A 24567-nucleotide genomic window follows, 5' to 3' on the forward strand; every position below is an offset into this window, starting at 1 on the left:
GTAAAACACACCCAAGACAGAACAGAACCTGGGGAAGTCGTGGCTGCTTGGGAGAACTTTCAAATAGCTAAGTGATTCAAAGACGCAGAAACACCACCCCCCACCGCCCTGTCCCCCAAATGCCTCTATTTCCTGTTAGGAACAGCCACTTGGGCGTTGCCAGGCTGAGACTCCCTCTTCCTCCCCTCTCATCCCTCCCTCACCTCCCTCCAGGACAATGACAGCAGTTTTGGGGGCAGAGATGGAGACACTGGGTAAGCAAAAATGAAAGGGATATAAGGAATGGGTTACACACTCAAGAGGAGACGTGATGCTGAACATTCCAGAAACCATGATGGAAACATTCTTCTACCTTGACCTCAGTGGTGACCTATGCAAAACTTCACCGAGCCGCACTTGAGATCTGCACACTTTACTTTCATATAATCTAAACCTCCATTGAAAACCAAAACCAAATGACCACCAGCCACAAGCTCCCTCTGTTTTCCGTCCTTTATTGAAAGGTCCCACATCCTCAGGGACCCCAGGCAAACCAGACGCCAGACAGGTCCCCCAAATATAGCAGGAGGCCTGAAAGGGGAGAGGAATGACTTATGATCCCACCACACCTCCCTGGAAACAGAAACCCACCACAGACGGACAGACAGACAGGGCCAGGAGCGGGGAGACCTTACCCCCCTCTAGGTTCTCTCCCCTTTGCCCCCACTTGAAAAGAAAGTCAAACACCGACTACGCGGCACCCCAGCCCCCCACCCACCCTAGCAGCGTTTGTGGGACCCCCCCCCCCACAAGGGGCAGCCCCGAGGCAGCTTCCCGTCACTCTCCTTCACTTTGGTTCGCTCCTGGCAGCTCCGTGCCCTCTTCCTTCCTCCCTCAGCCTCCGGCCCAGTTACCCCTACATCTTCTATCACCTACTCGGACCTTCTCTCTGGTCTCTAGGGCCTCCTGCCCCAGGGCTTCTGGGGAAGCAGCATCTCCTCCCAGCGAGGGGCTCCGCCAGGACCTCTCTGCCCAAGATGTGGGACTCACACGGCCGCCCCACTCTCCTTGAGGTCAGGGGCTGAGCGCTGCCGTCTCATCCGCGGGGGCGTAGTGTATGGGGGGTAGCGGGGCCCTGGGGGCCTCTGGGCTGGGTATGGTTGGGGCTGCTGGGGATAATAGTTGTGCTTTTTGGGCTGGAAGTGCTGGGGTTCGGGCTGTGCAGAACCCCCTCCCCGGGACCGGCTCCCTCCGTCCAGGGAATTCCTGCGGGGACGGTGGGACCTGCGGGGACTTGGGGGCCTGCGGGCAGGGGTGGCCAGAGAGGGGGTGAGCTCCTCAGGGGGCTGGGGTGGCACTGGGGACTCCCCGGCCCCCGCCCCCGGCCAGGACTCGCGGTGCTGGGGGTTGCTCTTGAAGGGGAAGCGCAGCTTGCAGTCGTGAGGAGGCACGAAGCGGGCGGGGGGTCTGCGCAGCCCCCCGCCCCGGCCCCCGGAGCCCTGCAGTCCCTGCAGCCGCAGCTGCTCCTGCTTGAGCCAGCGAAGGCGCCCCCGACGGAAGGCGGGGTCCTCCTCCATCAGCCTCGACACCCGCTCCCAGCTCGACAAGGGCGGCGAGGAGGGCCGCGCGGGAGGTGCTCGGTCACTGGGGGCTTCCTGCTCCGCTGCCTCAGACCCTTGCGGCTGAGCCCACGTGGCCTCACCGGCTTCTTCATTCTCATCCTCGTGATCCTGGGAGGGAGAGGGGGTGAGAGAAAAGGGGGCACGTGAGGAGAGTGGAGTCCTGAGGACGTGCAGATTCGGGAGGACAAGCTGGAAGGCCCTGGAGCAGCTGGACGTCCGGGGTCCTGAGAGAGAGAGGCATGGAGATGAGGAAGCTGGAGGGACACTGGTTTAGGAGCCCGGACCCAGAGTCGGGTGGCCGACGCAGTCCAGGTGTGCCACCTCCTAGCTGTGGGTCTGGATCTCCGGCTTGTAGCCTCTGTGCCTCAGTGTCCTCACATGTAAGATGACATCAACAATGACAGTACCTATCACATAGGGCCGTTGTAAGATTACCTGAGAAATTCTACCATGCCTCACCTAGTGGGCACTCAGCAAATATTGCTGAATAAATGATGTGCCCTGGGGATACAGCAGTCAACAAAGAGGGAAGAAAAATACCTGCCATCATTTTAGTGGACGGACACAGTTGATAAATAAATAAGAAAAATATATGGTATGGTACATAAGCTGTACTTCCATGAAATGTTAAATATAAATATATGTATTTAAGTTATTTAATATATATTATTTACATTATATGTAAGTACCATGTTATATATTTTATATAAATGCATGTATGTGTATATATTTTATACACATATAAAAATATATATTCACATGGAAAAGACCAGAGCAAGGAAAAGGACAGGAGGCCAGGGTGGGGGTAGATGCAGTGAAAGGACAGGAAGAGATTCACAGAGAAGTTACCATTTCGGGGAACACCCAAAGGAACTGCGGGACGAGCTCTATGGCTCTGAGAGGGAAGGGCGTTCTGGGCAGAAGGAACAGCAGGTGCAAAGGCCTTGAAGCAGGAATGCACCCAGTAAGTTCAAGGAACAGCAAGGAAGCCCAAGGGTCTGGAGAGGGGAGAGTGAGGAGAGGCGTAAGAGCTGCATTTGGAGCCGTAAGCCTTCAACACCATGACTACTGCTATAACTGGCTGCCTGTCATCCCCCTTTAGAAGGCAAGCGGGAGCGCGGCAGAAATTCTGTCTGTTGTGAGTAACCCCAGTAGCTAGCACGATGCCTGGCACACAGTAAACACTCAACTATTTACTTGTTGAGTGAATACATGGAAAACGGGTAGGTGATAACACTCCCACTCGCAGGGCCACTGTGAAGGTTTACACGGTGACACAGGAGAAGCACTCAGCACAGCGGCTACCAAAGGAAGGGTCACCCAGGAGAGGGGTGGTTCTAAGAGTGGTCACCTATGGGAACACTCATTAAGTGGTAACTTAAGGACTGTACCCTTTATATCAGTGGTTCTCAAACTTCACTGTATTTCAGAACCACCCGGGGTACTTACTATAAATGCAGATGTGTCCCCAAAGATGCTGATTCAGTAGGTCTGGGGCAGAACCCAGGAATCTGCGTTTTCAGTTAGTGCCCTGGTGATTGTGAGGCAGGTGATTCACAAACTATGCTGTGTTAAACTTCGATAAGATTTTTTAAAGGAAGAGGAGGAAGGAGGCTGGACTCTGAGGTGGGAGGTTCAGGTTGCTACAGGGGAGAGATGCAGGCGGGGACAAGCCGGGCCGGGCCCGTCCTACCTGGGTCAGGGGGATGACCCTCTCCATGCGAAGCATGCGGTCCCTCAGGGCCTGCAGCTCGCGGTCCTTGCTGCTGTTCTGCAGCTTCACCTCCTGCAGGATCCCCGTGAGCTTGTCGATGTGAGCCCGGAGGTCCTCCACCTCTGCGCCGCGGGCTCCCTCCTCACTGCCGCCACCTCCACCTCCGCTGCCTTCCTCCTCGCCCACCGTGTCCCAGACATCCCGGGCCACGGCCCTCCAGGCGTCCCCGGGCCCCTCAGGCTTGCCGTAGGTGCGGCACAGCTCCCGCATCTTGAGGGCAGCCAGGGCCTCGATCTCGGCCCGCCCGTGGCGGAAGTCGGCCAGGGCCACCTCGTAGCAGATCTCCTTCACTGCCTGCATCTTCAGGTCGGCCATGGTGGCCCAGCGGGGGTCTTTGCCCTGCAGCCGCCGTCGCTGGGGGATCTGGTACACCCTGCGGGGGGCCCTGCGCTTGCCGCTGCTGGGCAGGCCGCAGCGCTTGACGATAGTCTGGACCGTGGTGGGCGGCAGCTGCTCACGCAAGGACGAGATGAGCCGCCAGCTCTCTTCGCAGGAGCGCTTGTCAGAGTCGTCCCCGCTGTCAGAGTCCGCGTACTGGGGCCACAGAGAGGGAAGACAGACGGGGAGAGGGCTAAGGGCACCCCAGAGCCATGTGTCCCAGCGACATGGAAACACCGTGGTCAGAGCGGCTCGGTGCTGGGTGCACGGCTTAACCTCTGCTCGTCTGCACAGTGGAGGTAATGACGGCACCTCCTCACAGATACGTTTTGAGATTAATGTGCTCAGAGCGTGTGGCACAGAGAAAGCGAGTATTAGCTGTAGCCGTACCAAGTATGGGTTTCGTGTGTATATATCGCTCAGGATGTGGTTAAAGATTTGAAAGTAAGTCCATTCAAAGAACAATCTTTTTTTTTTTTTTAATATTTATTTATTGATTGATTTGGTTGGCTGCGCCGGGTCTTAGTTGCGGCATGCGGGATCTAGTTCCCTGATCAGGGATCGAACCCAGGCCCCCTGCATTGGCAGCATGAAGTCTTAACCACTGGACCACCAGGGAAGTCCCCAAAGAACAATCTTAAGTAAATAACAACACGGGCGGTACTTGGATTTGGTAAAAATCATAAAGGTGGCACAGGTTCAGCTAGAGTCCAGGAAGCCCCAGTCACCTGGGAGGAACCCTAGTTCCCTGCACGGGTTCCTCCCTGGGTCACATTTCTCTCCTGTCTCCTCCTAGATGCCACCTCTACCCCCTAGCCCCGGGCCCACTCCCCACTCTGGCTCAGGCAGGGTGACCAAACTCAGAGTCAGGCTGAAGCTCTGCCAGGCCGGCTGCTCCAGTGCCCCCCAGCCCACCCCCCGCCTCTGCCTGCCCCACCGCACCCCTGGCCAGCCCCTCACCAGCCGCTGCTGCTCCAACAGAAGATCAGCCTCCTCCTTTTCTTTTCGGTACTGGTTCTCCAGATCCTGCAGCCTGGGGTTGGGTGAGGAGGGGAGGAAGAGCTCTGAGGTTCTGGAGTCACCTCAATAGGGCGTCTGACAACAGGAGGGGGCTGGGGGCTGGGCACCCGGGAGGGACGGTCAGCAGGGCCCTGGGGCGCAAGCACCCTCCCCACGCACCTCTTCTCCATCTCCAGCTTGATATCAATGCCTTGCTGCTCCAGCAGTTCCTTCTGGGCAAAGTTCCAGTCGACGGGCTCGAAGGGCGGTCCTGGGGGCGGGGGGACCCCTCGCTCCCGCTCTAGCCGCGCCTGCTCCGGGTGATTGAAGCGGAAAACGTGGTTCTTGCCCATCACAATCCTATTCCCTGGAGATAGGAGGATGGAGAAGTGGACTCACTCGCCCACGGCAGCACACCCCTCCGCATGCCCGAGGTGCACAGGGCCTTGCCCACAAATCCCAGGAGCCCCAACACAATCTCTTCCATCACCCCAAATCCAAGAGCGGCTGGAGCTGAGGCTCCCCTAGCTGGCCCCAGGAACCGCCCTGTCCCTGACAGCCAAAGGAAATCAGGAGCTTGGCATCCTCTTCCTGTTGCCCTGAGGCAGTGAGACAAACCAAAACCTGACTCCCTCTCTCTTCCCTTCCCAGTTCCGTCTTCACATTCCCACGCTGTTTCCTATTTGTTTCTGGGTCCTGCCCAGGAGTCACCCAAGAAGCTCCTCCTTGCACAGCCAGGGCCCAGGACCCTCACTGCCCCCTCCTCTACCTGACTTCAGCACCACAGGCTCAGTCACAAGTTTCCCGTTGACATAGGTCTCGGCTCCTTCACAAGGCTCCAGGGTGACCACCACTGAGGCAGGGAGAGAGGAGAGGGAGCGATCAGACCCTGGGGGGGGGGGGGAGGGGTATGGTCACAGATTCCCACCCTGCATTCCCCCCAAAACACACATACACCCCCAGTCCCACCACCCGGTACCTGTCAGGGGTGCCATGGCCCCTCTGGTGGCAGGCAGCACGGGAAAGGAAGAGCAGAAGGAGGGTTAGAGCCCCAGCTACAATTCCCAGGAGCCTCTGAGGGGGCTCCCTTCTCACCCTCTGCCATCCTCCCCAGCAGCGGCTTAGCAAGCCCGGAATCCTCAGAGGGCGTGGCCTCGCAGGTCCAGCTGGTCGGCAGGCCCTGTCATTTCTGCCTTCCAGATGACCACTCCTTCCTTCCCAAACAACACTGCTACTGGCCAGGTCTGGATTCCTACAGCAGGCTCCTAGCCCCACTTCTGTCTGATGCATCTTGCACACTGCGACCTAACTAATCTTCTCAAGCCACAGTCAACTATCTTCAGTCAATATCACTATTTTCATGGGAGGAGATAAAGCCAACCCAACCCAAACATCTCTCAAGGTGCTCCTTGTACAAATCACCAAGCCTGCAGCTTGCTGGGACATGAGGATGCCTGAGGCACTTCCCTGTCCTTGAGGACCAGTGCCCCGTTGTCACAGAGGGGCCCCCGTATTCCAAAGACCCAGACTCTATGACTCCTTAGCTGAGGGACATTAAGCAAGTCACCCGATTTGTGTGAGCTATAAAATGGGGTAACAAAGTCTTTCTTTACAGAGTGGCTGAAAGGCTCAAATAAAGGGATGTGGGAAAGAGAGTTCTTATTTACCTTACAAGGAACAGAGAAACCAGAATGAATGGTAACGTAAAGCAGAGACAAGCCTACGGACGCTGTAGGAGTACAAAAATAGCAAAGAGTAACTCGGCTTAGGGGCAGAGGACTGGGAATGATTATGGGAAAGTGGTAACTCCTGAGCTGATGCTCAAAGGGAAACTTGGATGAAGGGGCAGAAACGATGGAGAAGATGTCAGACACAGCTAAAAGCATCACCACGTCGGTGACCAGCACTGCAAGAAGGTGGCAGAGAAGAGGATGAGGTGGCTAGAAGGGTACCAGTCTATCCCCGCCCTTATTTCCCACCACGCCCCCAATTCATCCATCCATTCCACAAATATATTGCACCCCTATGATATGCCAGGCACTATTTTAGGTCCTGGAAATACAGGAGAGATAAAAACCAAAATGCCTGGTCTTACCGAGCTAACTTCCACTTGGTAAGAAAGATGATAAACAAGTAATTGAGCAAGTAATCTAAAGGCAGGGTTGGGCGGGGATAGTTGTTATGGAGGGAAATGGGGCCAGGTGAGAACCCACACGAACCCACAGCGATCTGAACCGAGGCAGCCCAGGACTCACAGCCCAGGCCCTAGAGTCTGCCATGCTGCGTCCCAATCCAGTTCTGCCATCCTCTAGCTGTGCAGTCTCGGGCAAATTCCCTAACCCCTGGGAACCTCAGCTCCCTCACCTGTGAGCTACGTGCGAAAATGCAAAGGCACAAAGTAGATGGTAAGTAATAACTATTTTTCTGTGTTCATACCTCTATCCGTGCTGCCTGCTCTTAGGCGTCTTTGGTCAAGTATTAAATCTTAAAGGCCCAAATGGACTAACCCTTTATACAGCCCCCATCATTTGGGGCACAGAACCATCTGCTGCTTCCACGGTGATGTAACCTATTTGGGCCTGTCACCTCCCCAAACACACCCTGAGCTCCCGAGGGTGGGCTGCCTCCACAGGCCTTGTGTGGTTTTGGTATCACCCCAGTACATGGCTTGAGGGAACCGCAGAACAGGAACTCGGTAATAACTCACTGGGCTGAACGGATTCAATAGCTCGCAGCCCACGGGGCCGGAAGCGTTTGCTGCTGCTAGGGACTTGAACGAGACCAGAACAACTGCATTAATCCACTGACCAGAAAATGGAACTGAAGTCCACCGGGCAGGTCTTCAACCTGAGCTGCAGGCCACACGAGAGCATCTTTTCTTATTTTAAGACACACGCTGACCACGGGTGCCCTGTCTCCTGTCCCCCAGAAGCATCAGACCTGAGGCACATAGCACGGGCTCCAGGTGAGGGAGAGCTCAGGTGTGACACGACCAACCTCCCTGCCCTACTCACTTCCCAGAGCTTAACTTCACTTGGGCACAACTGAACCCAAATCAGTCCATTAAAAAAAAAAATGACCTGGACTTCCCTGGTGGCGCAGTGGTTAAGACTCCACGCTCCCAATGCAGGGGACCCGGGTTCGATCCCTGGTCCAGGAACTAGATCCCACGTGCCGCAACTAAGAGTTTGCATGCCACAACTAAGGAGCCGGCGAGCCGCAACTAAGGAGCCCGTGAGCCACAACTAAGGAGCCGCCTGCTGCAACTAAGGAGCCCACGTGCCACAACTAAGGAGCCGGCGAGCCACAACTAAAGGAACCCTTGAGCCACAACTAAGGAGCCCGACTGCCGCAACTAAGGAGCCCACGTGCCACAACTAAGAAACCGGCGAGCCACAACTAAGAAGCCTGCCTGCCGCAACTAAGGAGCCCATGTGCCGCAACTAAGAAACCAGCAAGCCGCAACTAAGGCACCCGTGAGCCACAACTAAGGAGCCCACCTGCTGCAACTAAGGAGCCCACGTGCCGCAACTAAGGAGCCCACCTGCCACAGCTAAGACCTGACGCAACCAAATAAATAAACATTAAAAAAAGACCCAACCAGAACAAAACGGTGACCTCAGAATATGTCCTTAACCACGAACATTGTTTTGTTACCTGTCAGACAGACTACTACCTACACCCTGAGGGCTTGTGATTCCTAAAAGCTTTTGCTGCTGTGGCCAAAAACAGCTAAAAACTTCTGCAAGTTTTGGAACCACAGGGAGACATGGGCTGACTAACTGCCTGAAACTTTCGTAGTCATAGCTACATAGATAATCAGGTTTTCAGAGATAAATTCAGATATCCCACTGAAAAACCTACAGGTTTTCATAAAAAACGACTAGGGTGCTATTTGAGGCTAAAAAATCAAGGAAGAGGGCAGGATCTCCTCTTCCCAAAACCTCACCCTCTGAAGCCACAGTCTTCTGTTTCTGCCTTGGGGACCCTCACCACTCCCAGCTCATAACAAGAGTCTGCGCCCTGAGGGCAGGTGCAGATAGCAGGGCCCCCACTGCTGACCAGGAGTTCGAAGCCCCCTCTCAGGGCGAGGACACATCCTGTCACATGGCGGCTGCACTCCCAGGGCCCGAGCCAGGGCTCGGTATTCAGTGAGGGACCTGTCTCTCTCTGTCTGGTCACTCCAGTCTCGCCCCCTTAGCCATTACCTTCTCCGTCTGGCTGAGGGATGCTCCGGAACAGACAGTGCTGCTCCCGAATGAACTGCCCAGTCAGCTTGATGTCCACATCGACCTGGCCGACCCTGGGGAAGCAATGGCCAACAATTTCTGAGCATGTGCCAGTCATACATACACCAAGCCCCTTCTGAACACAAGTTCAACCAACTCAGTAAGCCAAGTATAATTATTCCCATTTCACAGATGAGGAAGTTGAGGCTCAGAGAGGTAAGTAACTTGCCCAAGGTCATGCAGCCCGGCAGTGGTGAAGCTGGGATGTGAGCCCAGATCTGCCTGGCTCCAAAGCCCACATCCTCACTGTTATACAGCAAAGGGGGAAGGGAACCTGGAGTGGGGTGGGTGCCCTCAGCCTTGGTTCCTGCATCCTTCCCATGATGATCACCAAGGACAGCTGAACAGCCTGTGTCAGGAGAGAAAGGAGCACCCTCACCCCTTTAACTCCAGGAGGTGTCCTTGGAGGCGCTGAGCCCCAGGGGTTCATTAGCATTAGCCAGTGAAGTTACCTGTCATATAGGTACTGCCCTCAACAGCATTGGGCCAGGGTTATGTTTCCCTTCTCTCTCCCACCCCAAAGGAGGGTCCCACTAAGCGATGCCCAGGCAGTGGTGCTGGGGGCCAAGAACGCAGCGGTCCAAGCTCCCACCCACTCTCTGCCCCAGTAGATCAGGACCTATCCCCGCCAGTGCTGGTTTGGTTTGGTCCCAGGAGGGGTGTCACCCACACCAAAGCAGTGGGTGGAGGCAGGCTCAGCAAGTTCTCAGGAAGCCTGGAGCTAACAGGGCTGCAGAGGAGCTGTCCTGAGACGTGGGGTGTCCCCAAGAGATCATTAGAGAAGGGAGTTGCCAGCGTGGCCCTCCCTCTGCAACCACACCCTAAAAGGAGAGGCTGCACCACGGGCCGGGCCGAAGCAAACGCTACCTGGTGACACCATCTTTGATGTGGTAGAGCAGACATTCAGACATCAGGGGGTCTTCATTCAGGTTCACCAGGTGTGGAGTCTGAGGGGGAAGGCGCGGCAGTCAGGGGAGAGCCGCCAGGGGTGCGGCCAAGAGGGAGGGAAGGCGCTTGGCAGACATCCCTGCAGGCTCCCCACTGCGCCCCTCCCCCTCACTCGGAGGGCGAGCTCTCCCACCCCCTGCTCCCACTCACCCCAATGCCTTCGGGGCAGCCTGACCCACCCCCTCCCGGCACACAAGATGCCCCCACCCTTCCGGCCCCTCCCCAGGCCCCATTTCTTCAGAGGCACCTGGACACACCAGTCTCCCTGACCCGAAACCTTATAAGCCACCTGCCCTCTCTCTGCTTTCCCTGTATTCCCTCTGGCCCCAGGGCTCATCACTTCTTCCCTCAAAATATATCTTGCCACTTCGAGAGGGGACTGCTCAGACCTCTCTGGCCCACGCAACGCATGCCTGCCTGACTTGAGTCTGCTTTTCATGCCGGTACTCCTGGGCGTCCTCCACGGCAGGGCCCCAGCCCACTTATCCAAGCCCCTTTGCGGGGCCCCCTCTCCCCTTCTGTGCTCGCACCCAGTGGGCTCTGAGCACTCACTCCAAAAAGCCGGGCTCATCCCTGCCCATCCCCTCGCCTGCAACAGCCTCCCTCCTGGCCCCACCCCCACCTGTCAAAATCATTCACTTCTGGTCCCTCAAGGTCTGTCTCAAATGCCACTTCTTCCACAAAGCCTTCCCAGGCCTTCCACCCGAACACAAGATCCCCTGCCTCTGTTCCGCAAGGATATACCGTGGCCTTTCTATGTGCAAGACCCCACTGTGGTGCCAGGCAGGACAGAGATGAGTCACACCTAGAGGCTGCTGCCCCGTTGGTCAGGAAATCAGAGCCAACTTGGGGAGATAACACTTGCCGTGGAAACACCATTGCAGGTAAGAAACACATGCCTCATAATAGACTTCCTGAACTTTTCACGCCCTCACTTAGCTCATTCATTCATTCATTCATTCATCCCACTGTATCCTGGGAGGGGCTCATACACAAAAATGAATAAAATGAAGACCAATGGGAGCTCATGGGGGTCAGGGGAGCTTCATGCAAAAGGCAGTATGGGAGCTGGTCTCTGATGATGAGGAGGACGTGGACATGAACAAGGAAGAGTGTTTCAGGTGAAAGAGGAGTCTGAACAAAGGCACGGAGGCAGGGGAGCACAGGGTGTAGGGGAAGACAGCCAGCAGTCAAGGCCCCATCTTTCTGTGGGAGCCCCCCGAACAGGAAGCCCAAGGCTACGTCCACAGTGGATGCGTTATGTATCTGTGCATCTGCCCCTCCAACGATGACTCTGCAACACTTCCTCTTCTCCTGAGGGATGACCACGCCCCTCCCGACACTGCAGTGTCAGGCCTGCTTGGGAATGGCAAACACGGATGGGTCCTGGAAGCAGAAAGCGATCTATCCCTCGGGAGAGGGGACATGATTTAGGGCAGTGCTTTTCAATCTTTATTCAGCCCTGGAACCCTTTGTTCACAGGAAACCTTACCTAGAAGCCTAACACGTCAAGCAGATAAGCAGAGAGCTGCTCAGGCCGAGGTGGGGGCAGGGGACCCAGAGTCCAGTCCTGCCCCCGCCTCCCCATTCCCTGTGAAGGAAGCTCCGAGCCAGGTTTGAAAATTACTGACTTAGGAAGTCCTTGGGCCTGGTGGCGAGGTCTCAGGAAAGAAGGGGCTTTCCCTAAGGCCCTTGGCTCTCTCCAGGACAAACTGGAGCTTCTGCCCCAAGGACCCAATTCTCCACTCGACGTTTCCTAGGTTGGAGTCACCCCCACCAAACCCGTTTCTCCTGTGAGCCTAACAGCTTTCTCTCTGAAATCCACATGACTTTTAAACTTATGAGAATGTCTCGCCACCTGGAGAAAATGCCGAAGTTACTTCCCCTAAGATGCTTTTTTTTAACCAATCAGATGGGCAAAGATCAAGAAGTTGAAGAGGATGAGGGAACACGGGCTGTCTTGTATGATGCTCTTGGGAGTATAAGTGGGCATGTTTAAAATCTCTGGAGGCACGCTGGCAAAAGAGATCAAAGTTTTACCTGGCTACTGGTGGACCCCAAATCTCCACTTCTAGGAATATGTTCTACAGACAGCAGACCATTAGTAAGACTATCTTCTGTAACGTTGTTTATAGTATCAAAGAATGGGAAACGACCTAAATGTCCATCAGTAGGAAGCTGGTTAAAAAAAATTATCCTACGTCTATACAATAGAATATTCTGACACTGTGGGGGGGAAAAAAAAAACGGACAGAACTGCGATACACTGACACGTGAAAAAGTAACATGTCAAGTGTGGAACCAGCACCACGGCAAAGAGGGGCGATGTGTGCATGCGTACGTGGATGATTATAACACACGCCTGTACGTGCAGAGACTACCTCTAGAAGAACACATCAGGAGCCAGCAACAGGACTCGCCTCTGGGAGGGGAACCCGAGGGTGGGAAGGAAGGAGATTTCCTTTACACCTCACTGTACAAAGTAAACGTTCCCGGTGGGGCGTGCCACCTTTACAAGAACAACTAAGAACAAAACAGAACAGAAGTCCCTCCTGTTGGCCCCAAGCTCTAGCAGGTGGCACCTTGCACAGTGTGAGCCTCTCCAGGAAAGAAAAACCCATCCATCAGCCTGTCCATCCCTTTCTACCTTTCCCTAGCCCTGCAGCTGTGGCAGAAGCTCCACAGGTACCTGGCACCCCCAGGTGGCTGGCAAGCCACGCTGAGAGCCCCCTGCAGTCCCTCCTCCCAGATGTGCGCCTCTGGGGGATCCTAAAGCCCTGGGTGCCCAGCCCCGGACCTGACCCCTCAGCCCTGCCTGCCACCCTCAATCACCCACTGACAGCTCTCTCGCCCCTGGCCGTGCCTCAGGCCAGGCAAACCCCTCTCCTCTGTCTGGATCCCTGTTCAATGGTCCCTGCTTGCTCAGTCACCCAGACACCATATCCGTATGAAAATCGGAGGGGTCTCCTTCCAGTAACCCACTGCCTGGAAGAGGTGTATCTCACTTAGAGCCTGATCCTATGATGCTTCATACCACAGCCCTGACAGGCGTGGCTGGCTCCATTCCAGGGCTGGGACTGGAAGTTCCTGCTTTGCCCAAACTGGCCTCTGCATCACCGCTTCACCAGTGTGCACCACTACAGCTGTGCTGGCCGTCGGAAGCCAGCGTCCACTCTGACTGGTTGGTCCCCGTGCTGTGCTGGTTGCTAAAGGTTTTGAATACCATTCCTGCCTCCAACTGAGCCTGATCACTCCTGCCCTGCTTCTTTCCTTCCTTCCTCTCCACAAAGCCTTACTGAGCGCTTACTACACAGCGGGCACGTGACAGGTGCTGGTGCGCCCCACTCGGCCGACAATACCCCACATTTGCTCGGCCCGATGTTCTAGAGAGAACATCCTCTCTACCACGCCCCCCGTCCATCTTTCAGGCTCCACTTTCCAAACCACCTTCTCCAGGAAACCAGTTTCCATACACCTCCAGGCCGCACTGACGCTTCCATCTTTAAACCTCTCGCTGCGTTTACAAGCAACATCCTACAGGTTAGTGCTTACTCTTCTATTCCTTTTACAGTCTTGTCTTCCCAAGTTATCCTTTCGAAACGTACTTTTTAGGTTTTTTTGCATTTGTTTGCTTGCTTTTGAATAGCTAACACATACACAAGTTACAAAATCCAAATGATACAGAAGTGTACAGGGTGGACAAGTCGCTATCCCAACCAACCTGCAATCTCCCAGGGTCCTCTCCCTTCCCCCTGGGGTAACCACCGTAACCAGTTTCTTATGAATCCAGAGATACGTTCTACGCGTGAACTCATACGCGCACGTGTGTGGGTGTCTATTTATAAATACCTAGGTTCTAAGCAGCTCTTGAAATCCCCCTAAGGGCAGGGACCCTGGCATCCTGTGGTCCCTAGATGGAGGCAGAAGACAGGGACGGCCGGACAACAGAGAGGGGAGGAGCAAGGAGTGGGGACAGAGGTGATGGAGGGACAATTCAGAGACCTGAGATCAGAGTTAAAACTCATGACCCTGCCACCCCAACCCTCTTCTTTCAGCATCCAGAGTCTCTGAGGCCTCCTCACTCACCTTCTTTGGAGAGAAGACGCCCACGGTTCCCCCATCTTCCCGGACAGCCACACCCATCTCAGCCAGCAACGCTTCTCTGTAGGCAAAGGAGAGGCAGATATTGGTCTTGTCATCGGTACCCACGAACCCCTCCCCTGCAGGGCCTGACATTCCCTCCCCACCTCACTCCTTCCAGGGCTCCAGCTGTCGGCCCCACCCTCACACCTCTCCATCCTCAAGGCCTCCGTCTTACGTAGCTTCTCCTCCCAGGTCTCATTCAGCTCAGCTATAATCTTCTCTGTCTCCTGAGGGCACAAGACGGGCAGGGGTCAGGACAGACTGGGACAAGCACCTCCCAGGGGGTGATTCCCAGCAGCCCCCAGAGCCCCACCCCTTGCCAGCTCCAGCTTCCCACCTGCAGTCTCTCCATGGCCTCCTCAGGCCCAATCTGGGGCTCGGCACTGGGGGAGAACGATGGCTCCAGCTCCCCGTTGTGTGCTGCGGGTGACGAGGGCGAAGCTGGGGCAGAGGGAGACGATACAGCTGGCAGAGCACCTCCGGGACTCCCCTCATCCACCTTCAGGCCTAGGAGGGAGAAGAAGGTAAAAGAAGGAGGCCAAGGAAAGATGGAACTGATCGGAAACAAGAGAAGGTCTCACAGGGGACCAGCTTGGAAGGACTGCAGAAGACCCATGGTTCACCTCCACAAAGTAGGGAGCCCTCCTACTGCAGCCTTGACAAATGGACACCGAGTCTCTGCTTGTTCCCCTCCAGGGACGGAAAGCTCATTACTGAACAAGGTAGCCAGTTCCTTCCATTGCAGGATGACTTGTACCATCAGAAAGTTCTTAGCTGAGAACTTTTCTTAGCTGAAATCTGCCCCATGTTACATGTAGCTCTGTTTCTAGTTCTGCCCTCTGGGATGAGAAAGACTACACTGCTTTTTTCTTTTGCAAGACTACCTTTCAAATGTACAGAGGTGAACATCGTGTCTACCTTCTCTTCCCAAGAACCCTTATTCTCCCCACCATGCCCCTTAGCACCCCAACTCCTCAATGGGATGGACCCCAAGACTGAATGCACAGTCCACACTGGACACAGCCAACACGGATCATAGACTATCTAATACAGATGCCATTTCACAGTAAGGAGGCTGAGCCTTACGTTTCAGAAATTAGTCCACCGTTGACTATTATTAAGCTTACGGTCAATTTAATTCCCAATGTTTCACAAGAACTTCTGTCAAGGCAGGTGCCCAGCAGCCTATTAATGACTTACTGTTCAAACCATAAACGCATGACTTGCCATTTACTCCTGCTCCTGTCGTTTCAATAGTTCCAGGAGCCTGTCAAGGTCCCTCTGAATCCTGCCTGCCTCTCCCCAGGAGGATCAGTCCCTCCCAGCTCTGTAACACCTAAAGGCGTGACCTGTCCCCTCTCCACATCTGCATCTAAGTCAAGGGGCACTTGCTGGGCTTTCTGGGCAGTGGTCCCTCCCTGGTCCCAGGCCTGGGCAAAGGCAAATGAGGAGGGATGAGCTGGGCCAAGGAGCCTCCCTGAGTTGACCCTCCCGGAGTCCCACCTCCCAGGGCAGAGGCGGAGAGCCCCTGGGCCATCAGCAGTTCGCGCAGCCGGGCCACCTCCTCCTGCAGCTCGCGGATCAGCCGGGCATTAGGGTCCTCGTTGATGATGGCATTGCAGCGAATCTGCTTGGTGCGGTCGGCGTACCTGGATGAGTAGGGAGGAGCGGGACCGGTGAGGCCTAGACACGGGTGACCTTGGTCTGCTGCCCGATTCCCTCTCCCTCCCAGGTTTCATCATAGTACAGTAGAGCTGAGGGTCAACCCTATCTCATGGGGAGGGTCCTGAGCTACCAGCCGCTGAGCTCCTGGCACTTTTCGTGTCCCACCCCGCCCCTACTAGAGCCCTACCTGAGGGTGCTAAGAGTCTCCTCGTAATTGATGTCCGCGGGGCTCAGGGCCGCAATCATTGCTGTGCGTGAATTCCCACCTATGAATGAAAGGAGGGGAAAGCTTGAGCTGGGCAGGGTCCTAAGAAAAGTCAGACTGGGTCACAGGGTCAGGGGGGCCTCATTGCTCAGGCAGGGGTCCGATAGGGTCACTGTCCAAGGTAGGGTAAAGCTAAGAGTTGTGGAGCTAATCGTGAAATCTGGTGGTCAGAGGAAGTGGGGGTGAGGTCAGGGAGACATCAGACATCTGTGGGACAATCAGCGATCAGTGGGCGGAAGATGAAGTCAAAGGCGGGTGTGAGGTCAGAGAGCAGTCAGGGGGAGCCAAGTCAGTGAGGCCCTTGGCTCGGCAGGGAGCATGTGGCCCTGATCCCAGCATCAGGACACTTTCAAAGGATGCCCCTGGGGATCGGGGGAGAGTCAACGGACCACTGGAGGATTTGAGCTTCCAGGGGTGTCAATGGGACTGGTATCAAAAGGGGGTTGGCAGGAATGGTGGCAGGGTCGCCATAGAGAGACAGAGAGGAGAAGCCCCTCACCCAGATTCTCCTTGAGCAGCCAGGTGAGCACAGAGTCCCTGTAAGGGATAAAATCCGACTTCCGCTTCTTTGATTGCTGAGGGACAGAAGGAGGAAGGGGGTTACGGTGGGCCACCCTCTTTGTCCGCTTTCCCAGAGCCCTTTCTCTTCCCACGCCCAGGTCGTACCATATCCGCAAGGGCCGAGATCACCTTCCCTAGAGTGGTCAGGGACTTATTGATGTTGGCGCCTTCCTGGCAAGAGGAACATGGGGAATGAGGCCTTCTTCTCCCACTCCGATCCCCTTCCCCCGCTCCCCCCACAGCCAGAGTCCCAGTTATGATTTGAGACCACTGCACACAGCCCCCAACGCTGCCCTGTCCGACCCTCCCAAGCCCCTCACCTTCAGGCGCATGCCCCGGGCCCCTGAGGAGTCAGCCCGCTCACTGCCAGCAAGGTCCACCAAACTGATCTTACTGACCTGGGTCAGAGGAAAGAGACAGGAGGTGACTGGGTCAGTGCGGGGCAGGCATATCAAGGGAACACCCAGCAAGGGGACTAGGCAGCTGGCAAGGGATGGAGAAAGCCAGGAGTGGGGGACGGAAGGGGGATACATAAGATGACAGTGAGGGTTTGGTTAGTTGTACTTTTCTTCATTTATTCAATCACAGATATTCACATGCCCACTGTGTGCCGGGACAAGGTACACAGTGGGCTCCAAGACCTGCCCCAAGGAGCCTAGCTAGAAGAACAAACATGCAAAAGGAGACTATCCCACTGATCTGATAGGGGAAGCACGGGGGGCTGTGGAAGCTCAGAGGAGGCACTCAACCAAGCCTGGACAGGGAGGGAGGACGCAAGGCCCGCTGATCACATCTCTGTCTCTGTTACCAAGTGGGATGGGGTTGCAGCGGGTGGAGGGGGGGCCTACTTTCTCTGAGTCCAGTCCAGTGAGCTGATCGTGGCAGCGCTGCGTGAAGACAATGGTGAAGACGGCGTGGGAACGGCTGCTGGTCTCATTCATGTTGGTGGCGGCCACAGTCCTGGGGGGAGGGAATGGTCAGTGGGTCCGGCCCCTCATCTTCCTAACCCCGTCTGCCTTGCCCTCCGCCCCATCAGCCTGCCTCACCGTGCTTTATTTCCACAGTCCATGAGGTCAGCAATGTCTGCGTAAGAGGTCACAGCCAATTTAGACAGGTCCTGCACATAGGGGCCCAGGATGGGGTGCTCTCGGACCCTCAGAGAGCCCCGACTCTTGGGGTTCAAGAGGTCTCGTACCCTCTCACAGTAGATCTCCATGTAGCTCACCTGAGTGGGAGAAGCAAATAAAAAGTAATAAAGGTGGGCTTCCCTGGTGGCACAGTGGTTAAGAATCCGCCTGCCAATGCAGGGGATACGGGTTCGAGCCCTGGTCCAGGAAGATCCCACATGCCGCAGTGCAACTAAGCCCGTGCACCACAACTACTGAGCCTGCGCTCTGGAGCCCACGAGCCACAACTACTGAAGCCCGCGTGCCTAGAGCCCGAGCTCCTCAACAAGAGAAGCCACTGCAACGAGAAGCCCGTGCACCGCAACGAAGAATAGCTCCCACTCGACGCAACTAGAGAAAGCCGCGCGCAGCAACAAAGACCCAATGCAGCCAAAGATAAATAAATAATAAATAAATTTCTTAAAAAAGTAAAAAAGCTAACAACCACACCCAATGGGAAAACTTAACCTGGACTCCACTGGATACAATACAGGTAACCTACACTGAGTGTTTACTATGTGTCGCTAAGCATTTTACATGTGCGAGCTCACTGAGCCTTCCAACAACCCTAGAAGGGGACCCCTGATCATTATCATTTCAGATAAAAACGCTCTGGAGCCGAGGGAGAAGTCGTTTGCCCAAAGCCACAGTTACTAACTGGTAAAGCCTAGAGCAGATCCCAGGCTGGCTGACTCCAGAGACTGCACTTGGTCTTAATCGCTCTGCTCACCTCCTCCCTACCCAGGGGACACTGTGGCTCCCCTCCCAGCCCCCTCCCAAGACCTGGACTTACCTCCACAGAATAGGATAGCTGAGCGCTCTGGTTCTTACTAACACGAGAGAAGAGGTCCTCACAGAGCTGGAGGGGGACACAGAGAAGCACAAAGATGCTGCTGTTCATGGCACACCTGTGGCGCCCAGCACCCAGGCCAGGCCGGGTCTCAAGTGACCCTGTTTAACCCTTACCACAGCCCCAAGGGAGGGATGGGATCGTTCCCATTTTACAGATGGGAAAGCAACCTCTGAGAGGTTCACACTTGCCCAGGGTCACAGGCTAGTATTCAGTGAGCCAAAATGCAAGCCCGGAGCCTGTATGCAAGGTCACTATGCTGCAGTCAGAGAGCTTATGGTCAACTCTCAGTTATCCACAACTGGCTTTTCCTACAATAAACACCTTGACTACGGTACACAAGCCTACATGGGAACTACACTCACAAGTAATTACGAGACAAGGTAAGACAGCAGCAAGTGGTAGAAACAAGGTTCAAACCCTGGGCGCTCTGCCGCCAAAGGTGTGGCTGTTCTCATTGAGCTTTCTTGGCCCTGATGTCCAGGTTGGAGCCAACCTCAACCCCCATCACCTTCCCTATTACTAACAACCAGAGAGCCAGGTCTCTGCTCCACAACGCTTAGAACCCAGCCTACTCCCCTAGGGGCAGCTGAAGACGCTTCAGCCCTGGCCGCCCTGCCAGGCCCCGAGTGTACCTGGGGCACGATGCCCTGCTGCCCTGGCTCCTGCCGCCCCATCATGGTGTAGGATTTCCCAGCCCCCGTCTGCCCATAGGCAAAGATGCACACGTTGTAGCCTTCAAAGGCGTGGAGCAGCATCTCTTCTCCAATATCCCGATACACCTGCTGCTGAGATGCAAACTGGGGGTCCTCGGCCTAGGTAAAAGGGGGGCAACAAAGACAGCAGGAACCCTAGATGACTTTGTCCTTAGTATCTAGGTGCCCAAAGGTCTTGTGTGCCCCCACCTCGATCACGGTCCTAATCATCCCTGAGGATCCTATCTAGTCTCCTGCCAGCCCTCAATTATCCCAGGGATTCTGCCTCCCCCTTCCTGGTCCTAGTCACAAGTTCAGGGTCCTACCCACCCCCACCCAAGGGTCCTGGTCCTCCCAACCAATTCCCTGGAGGTCCTATTTCCCAGCAATGCTCCCTCCCCAGGACCTGAATCCCCCGTCCCTCTTTGCTTAGCTCTTCCCCCAACCTAACAACCTCACCGAAGTGTGTGACCAGTAGGAGTAATCGAAAGTGAAGCTTTTGGGGGCATCCTTGCTCTGTCTGGGATTGATGATGGCTGAGAAAGCAAAGGAACGAAGGCCAAGGTCAGGTACTCCCGACCGCTGCCCACTCCCCACAAGCCCTCAGAAACCGGGCATCCCACTCCCCTCCTCTATCCTAGTTCATCTCTCCCCTTTAATACTCCCCACCCCCTCCAGCCACCAAAGCTAATTTTGGCTTCCCAGGACCCGCCCCCCTCCCGGCTGCCTCCCTGGATTGGGCAATGGAGGGCTCCAGGCCAACATTCCCCCTCCCAGGGACTGGGAGCACGGAAAGGCCAGCCTGTCCCAGCCTCCTTCCTTACAATTAGCACCTGCTCCGTGCCCAGCACAGCCCTCCTCCTGGTTCGGCCCGCCAGGACTGGCCCGTACAGTGGGCCCGGGCTGCCCTGCCTGTGCCCAGACGGGCCCCTGGGACTCACTCACAGGTGGTGCTGCCCTGCATGCTGACCACACACTTGGCATCCTGGCTGGTCTCACGGGCGTTGAAGGGCCGAACCCTCACTGCCACTTTCACCGAGGCGCCAGCCATGGCTCCAGATACTCCCACCCTCCTCAGCTGGAGGACAGAGATAGAAGAGAAGGTCAGAGCTGTTGGGAGGCAATGTCTGGGTCCCCCAGACATTGCCTCCCAACTTCTCTGAGGAACCAGTCTCTCCACACCCCCTTCCCCGGCGACCCAGCCCCTCAAGGACCCAGTTTCTGTTTCCTTGGCCTTCCTCCCCAATGGCAGTCTCCTCAGGGACTCCCGGAGGTGTTCCTGCCTCTCTCCCCAGCCTTTTCCCAGCAGGCAGGGACCTGGGATGTCACCCCAGAGTTACCTGGTGTCCTGGCCCCAGACCAGGGGGGCTGTATCAGTTCTGGCTGCCACCGGCCCTCGTAGGAGGAGCCCCATCCTACACTGGGGGCCTGGCCACGCCAGCTGGGGCTGTAGGGGAAACCCTGGTTGCGGGGGAAGAGTGGTTAGGAGGCACCCGTGGCTCCAGAGGTGTGTCTGGGGTTCCAGGGTTGGAGGACAAGGGGTGGAGGGTAATGTTAGGAAAGGTGAGGATGTCTGTTCCTCTGGAGTGGTCGAATGCAATGTGAATCCAAGGGCAGGGACGGTGATATTTTTATTCCTCGTCACTCACAAGTGCACTGAACGTTCAGCGAGAGAAGAGAGAAAGAGGCTGGACAGAGAGCAATTCAGAGAGAGGGACACATGGGCAGAGACACTGAGGGTGGTGGGAAGCGGGGAGAGGAAAGGCAGAAAGTCCCCAACACCAAGAAAATGAGAGAGACAAGAAGACTGAGGTCATGCTACGAAGAAACGTAAGGGGACACACAGAGGACAGCAAACACAGAAATGTTAAACAGGTAGGGGAAAAGCATAAATTGGAAGCCCAGAAGAGAAACAAGATGCAAGAAAATCCCAAACATAAGACCTGCCCTAAAATTCCCCCACAGGGTCAGCCAGGGAGAAGTAGAAACCAGCTCCCACCTAGGGTCCATAACCTCCACACAGAGGGAGAGACTGCTGATAGGCAAAATCCAATGGCTGGAGGTATAGCCCAGAACTGGGATCCACAGGGCCTGCCTATAAGCCCCAAATCCCTTGACCAGCCCCCAGCACTTCCTCCTTAGGATCCAGGACAATGGGCAGGAGAGGGTGGGGTCATCCTGTAACCATCCTACCAACCACCAGGGTCCTCTGTTGGAGGATCCAGAATACCTGTGTTTATGGGAAGGGAGGATAGCAGTAGGGTCCCCCTGAAGAGGGAGAGAAGGGAAAGGAAGCAGGCAGGTCCCAGCTCCAGCCTGGGGCTAGTGCTATGGCATCCACTGCCCTGGGGAAAGTGCCAGTCTGGAGCCCAGGAATGTGGGTGACCCGGTGCCCACACCCTGGGAGGAGAGGCTGAGCAGCCCACACCCACGGACAACAGGGTGGGAGGGTTGTGAAGAGAGATCAGAGGTGTTGAGCCTCCTTCTGTGGCCCCAAAGGGCCTCAAACCCCTGTCCTGCTGGGCCTCACCACACCAGCCTTTCTGGCCAGGGCATGGGAGGGGTGAGAGGGCTGGTCTGTCCCAGGACAGGAAGGGAGTAGCTGAAACCACAGAGGCTGTCTCAGGAAGAACAGCCCTGACCCCCAGACCCTGATCAGGGGAGGGAAAGGACACTGATGGAGACGCGCAATTGTAACGCCGTTATGGCCAACGGGGCAGGGAATGAGGTGGTACTGCTGGTGGATGGCGGGGTAATGGGCCAGGAGAGAGGTACAGGGGTCGGCTGGTGCAGCGTAATGGGTCAGTGGGGTACAGAGAGTAGCCGCGGCTGGGGTGAGGCCGAGCGACCCGAAAGGGGGCCTAGGGCCACCTGCACCTTGCTCACCCAGAAGTTTTCACACAGGCCCCCGTCCCGGCCTTTCTGGGCGGCCATGCGGACAGTGTCCTCCGGTCCAGCCAACCGACGGCCGCCCCGGGCCTGGCACCTCTCTGCGCCTCCGCGGGACAAATAGCACATGATCCCGGCTCCCGCGGCCAGCCGGCCCCCGCCGGGTGGTGCAAACCGGGACCCCGGCTCCCCGCCCCCCAGCCCGGCACATTCCTCCGCGGGCGTCCCCTCCCTCACCCCCCCTCTCCCACAGCTCTCACCTCGTCGCGGCGGGGCTCCCGGAGCGGCTGGGCAGAGTGCAAAGGGACAAACTTCCCGTGAAGCGTGAGGCGGGAGCGGGGGCAATCCGGGGCCGCTTCGGGGCTGCCCCCGCCCCTCGCCGGGTCCCCGGGCGGCGGGCGGCGGACTCGCGCCCCGGGGGCGGCAGCAGTAGCGGCGCCAGCGGCCGGCGCCCGCCCGGGCAGCACGAGCTGGGGCGGGAGCGAGGGGCGGGGGACCGGCGGGCGCGCGCGCGCGGTTGGGCGGGCGGGCGCGCGCCGTCCCGAGAAGGGCTAGGCAGCGACCCGGACAGCTGTTAAAGGGGCAATGTCCCCAGAACTGCGGGGCCCACCGGGCGGAGAAGGGGTAACCGAGCTGCGGACACGGGAGGGCGAGCAGGACGCAGGCACTCGGGAGGGTGACCAGCGCCCAGAAAGCCGGGAAGAGTTGAGGCCGACCCCGGTAGGAGACCCAGGACCCGGACCCGCGCACGTCGCCGCCGTCGGAGGCGCGCTTAGGGGGCGGACCCGCGCGCAGGGCCCCGCCCAGGAGGTGGCTCGGCGCAGGCCCCGCCCCAGGCGCGCGGTGCCGGCCGGCTCCGCCCTCGGCTCCCGACGCTGCCTCGCTCCTCCTCAGGGCCCGGCGTATAGTTCTAGAACTGGCCGCGCAGCTGCCTCAGGTACCGTGGCCAAATGTAGTCGGCGGCGGCACGGCCACCCGGGCGCTGGGTCCCTGCCTGGCTCTCACGTTCGACAGGCCCGCAGGCCCGGGTCGTCCCCTCAGACTTGGGTGCCTGCTCAGGCCCAGGCCACCCCTGCCTACCCAGCCTGGCCCCCATGGTCCTCAGGCAGTGCTTCAGGCGCGGGCGCACCACCTGGGGGCCACATCGACTCCTCAGGCCCCCAATTGTGCCTTCGGGCTTAGCTGTTCCCCACGCCCCAGTCTACCTACCAAGGGTCCCCTGAGCCCGCTAAGGCCTGGCCTTCCCTCCAGGCAGGGACCCGCCCCCCAAGACCCCAGGCTCTGGCCAACTCCTCAGAGCAGCCGGAGCCCTCAGGTCCTCAGCTGCCTCGTCAGGCTCCGGTTGCCCTCACAGCCTTGGCTGCCCCGGGCCAACTGTCCAGTCCTCTGTCTAGCGTCCTTAGGCCCATTCTCCTCATAGATCTGGGTCACCCACCTAGACCCAATGACCTGAGGTCTGAATGCCCCTCAGCCTCCACCTGCCCTCTAGTCCAGCTTCCCCTGCTCTGGCCCAGGACATCCAATTTAGACCCCATCTGCCCTTTCAGCCAGATTTTAACTACGGCATTTGCCACCTCAGCTCTAAATGCTCCTCTCTCCATTCTTCACTTCGCCTAACTCCTTTCTCAGCCCATCCTTAGTTGCCTTTGGATAAATACTTATTCACCTGCAACAGTTTCCAATTTTCTGACATTTATGCTGCCTGCAGTCACTCTTCTAACTCATCTAACATTCTTATCTGCCTTTTCTGCCAACCCCCCATGGCTGTCAGGTCACCTTTGGCTGTCCCGAATTCTGGCTCTGTATAACTGACCCCTCTGCTCACCTTCTTCACCTGTAGACATTCCCAACTGCCTCCTCCTTCCTTGTCACCAACTGACCACTCTGTCCACACTTACCTTTTTTTTTTTTTTTTGCGGTGCGCGGGCCTCTCACTGTTGTGGCCTCTCCCGTTGAGGAGCACAGGCTCCGGACGCGCAGGCTCAGCGGCCATGGCTCACGGGCCCAGCCGCTCTGCGGCATGTGGGATCTTCCCGGACCAGGGCACGAACCCATGTCCCCTGCATCGGCAGGCGGACTCTCAACCACTGCGCCACCAGGGAAGCCCCACACTTACCTTTTATTAACCCCTCATACCTGGTTTATTTACCAACCCTGAATTCTCTGACCCCAGCCACCAGTTCTGTACCAACTATCCCCAAATGCCTCTGCCCTATCTAGTCCACCTGTCACCCTTTTTCGTTTCATTATCCCATGTTGCCAGTTAATTCACTCCACTGCCATTTGTAAATTTCACTTACTCTGTATGTTTGGCTTCACAACATTTATTTTTCTCTTTTCTCTT

The 24567-nt window shown here is 56.7% G+C and overlaps 1 protein-coding gene across 2 annotated transcripts; it reads right to left on the reverse strand.

Moving 5' to 3' along the window:
• Positions 1–798: 798 nt before the first annotated feature.
• Positions 799–22660, reverse strand: KIF1C (kinesin family member 1C). Of its 2 annotated transcripts, none has more exons than XM_082860735.1 (23): positions 22484–22660; positions 20675–20795; positions 20280–20412; positions 19794–19870; positions 19275–19454; positions 18583–18648; positions 17670–17848; positions 17472–17583; positions 16944–17021; positions 16729–16794; positions 16562–16637; positions 15985–16063; positions 15636–15781; positions 14470–14639; positions 14280–14359; positions 14076–14151; positions 9909–9988; positions 8961–9055; positions 5522–5605; positions 4933–5119; positions 4714–4786; positions 3295–3909; positions 799–1709 (listed from the first exon to the last, which is right to left on the reverse strand). In XM_082860735.1, the coding sequence occupies exons 3-23, from the start codon at positions 20383–20385 to the stop codon at positions 1026–1028; spliced, it is 3309 nt and encodes a 1102-aa protein (XP_082716861.1). In that variant the 5' UTR covers positions 20386–20412; positions 20675–20795; positions 22484–22660; the 3' UTR covers positions 799–1025. The 2 variants fall into 2 exon arrangements, with proteins under 2 accessions (XP_082716861.1, XP_082716860.1); XM_082860734.1 differs by having other exon boundaries at positions 5522–5641.
• Between the last annotated feature and the right edge of the window lie 1907 nt (positions 22661–24567).

Source organism: Leucopleurus acutus (assembly GCF_964270905.1).
Source record: "Leucopleurus acutus genome assembly, chromosome: 19".
Lineage (NCBI taxonomy): Eukaryota > Metazoa > Chordata > Mammalia > Artiodactyla > Delphinidae > Leucopleurus > Leucopleurus acutus.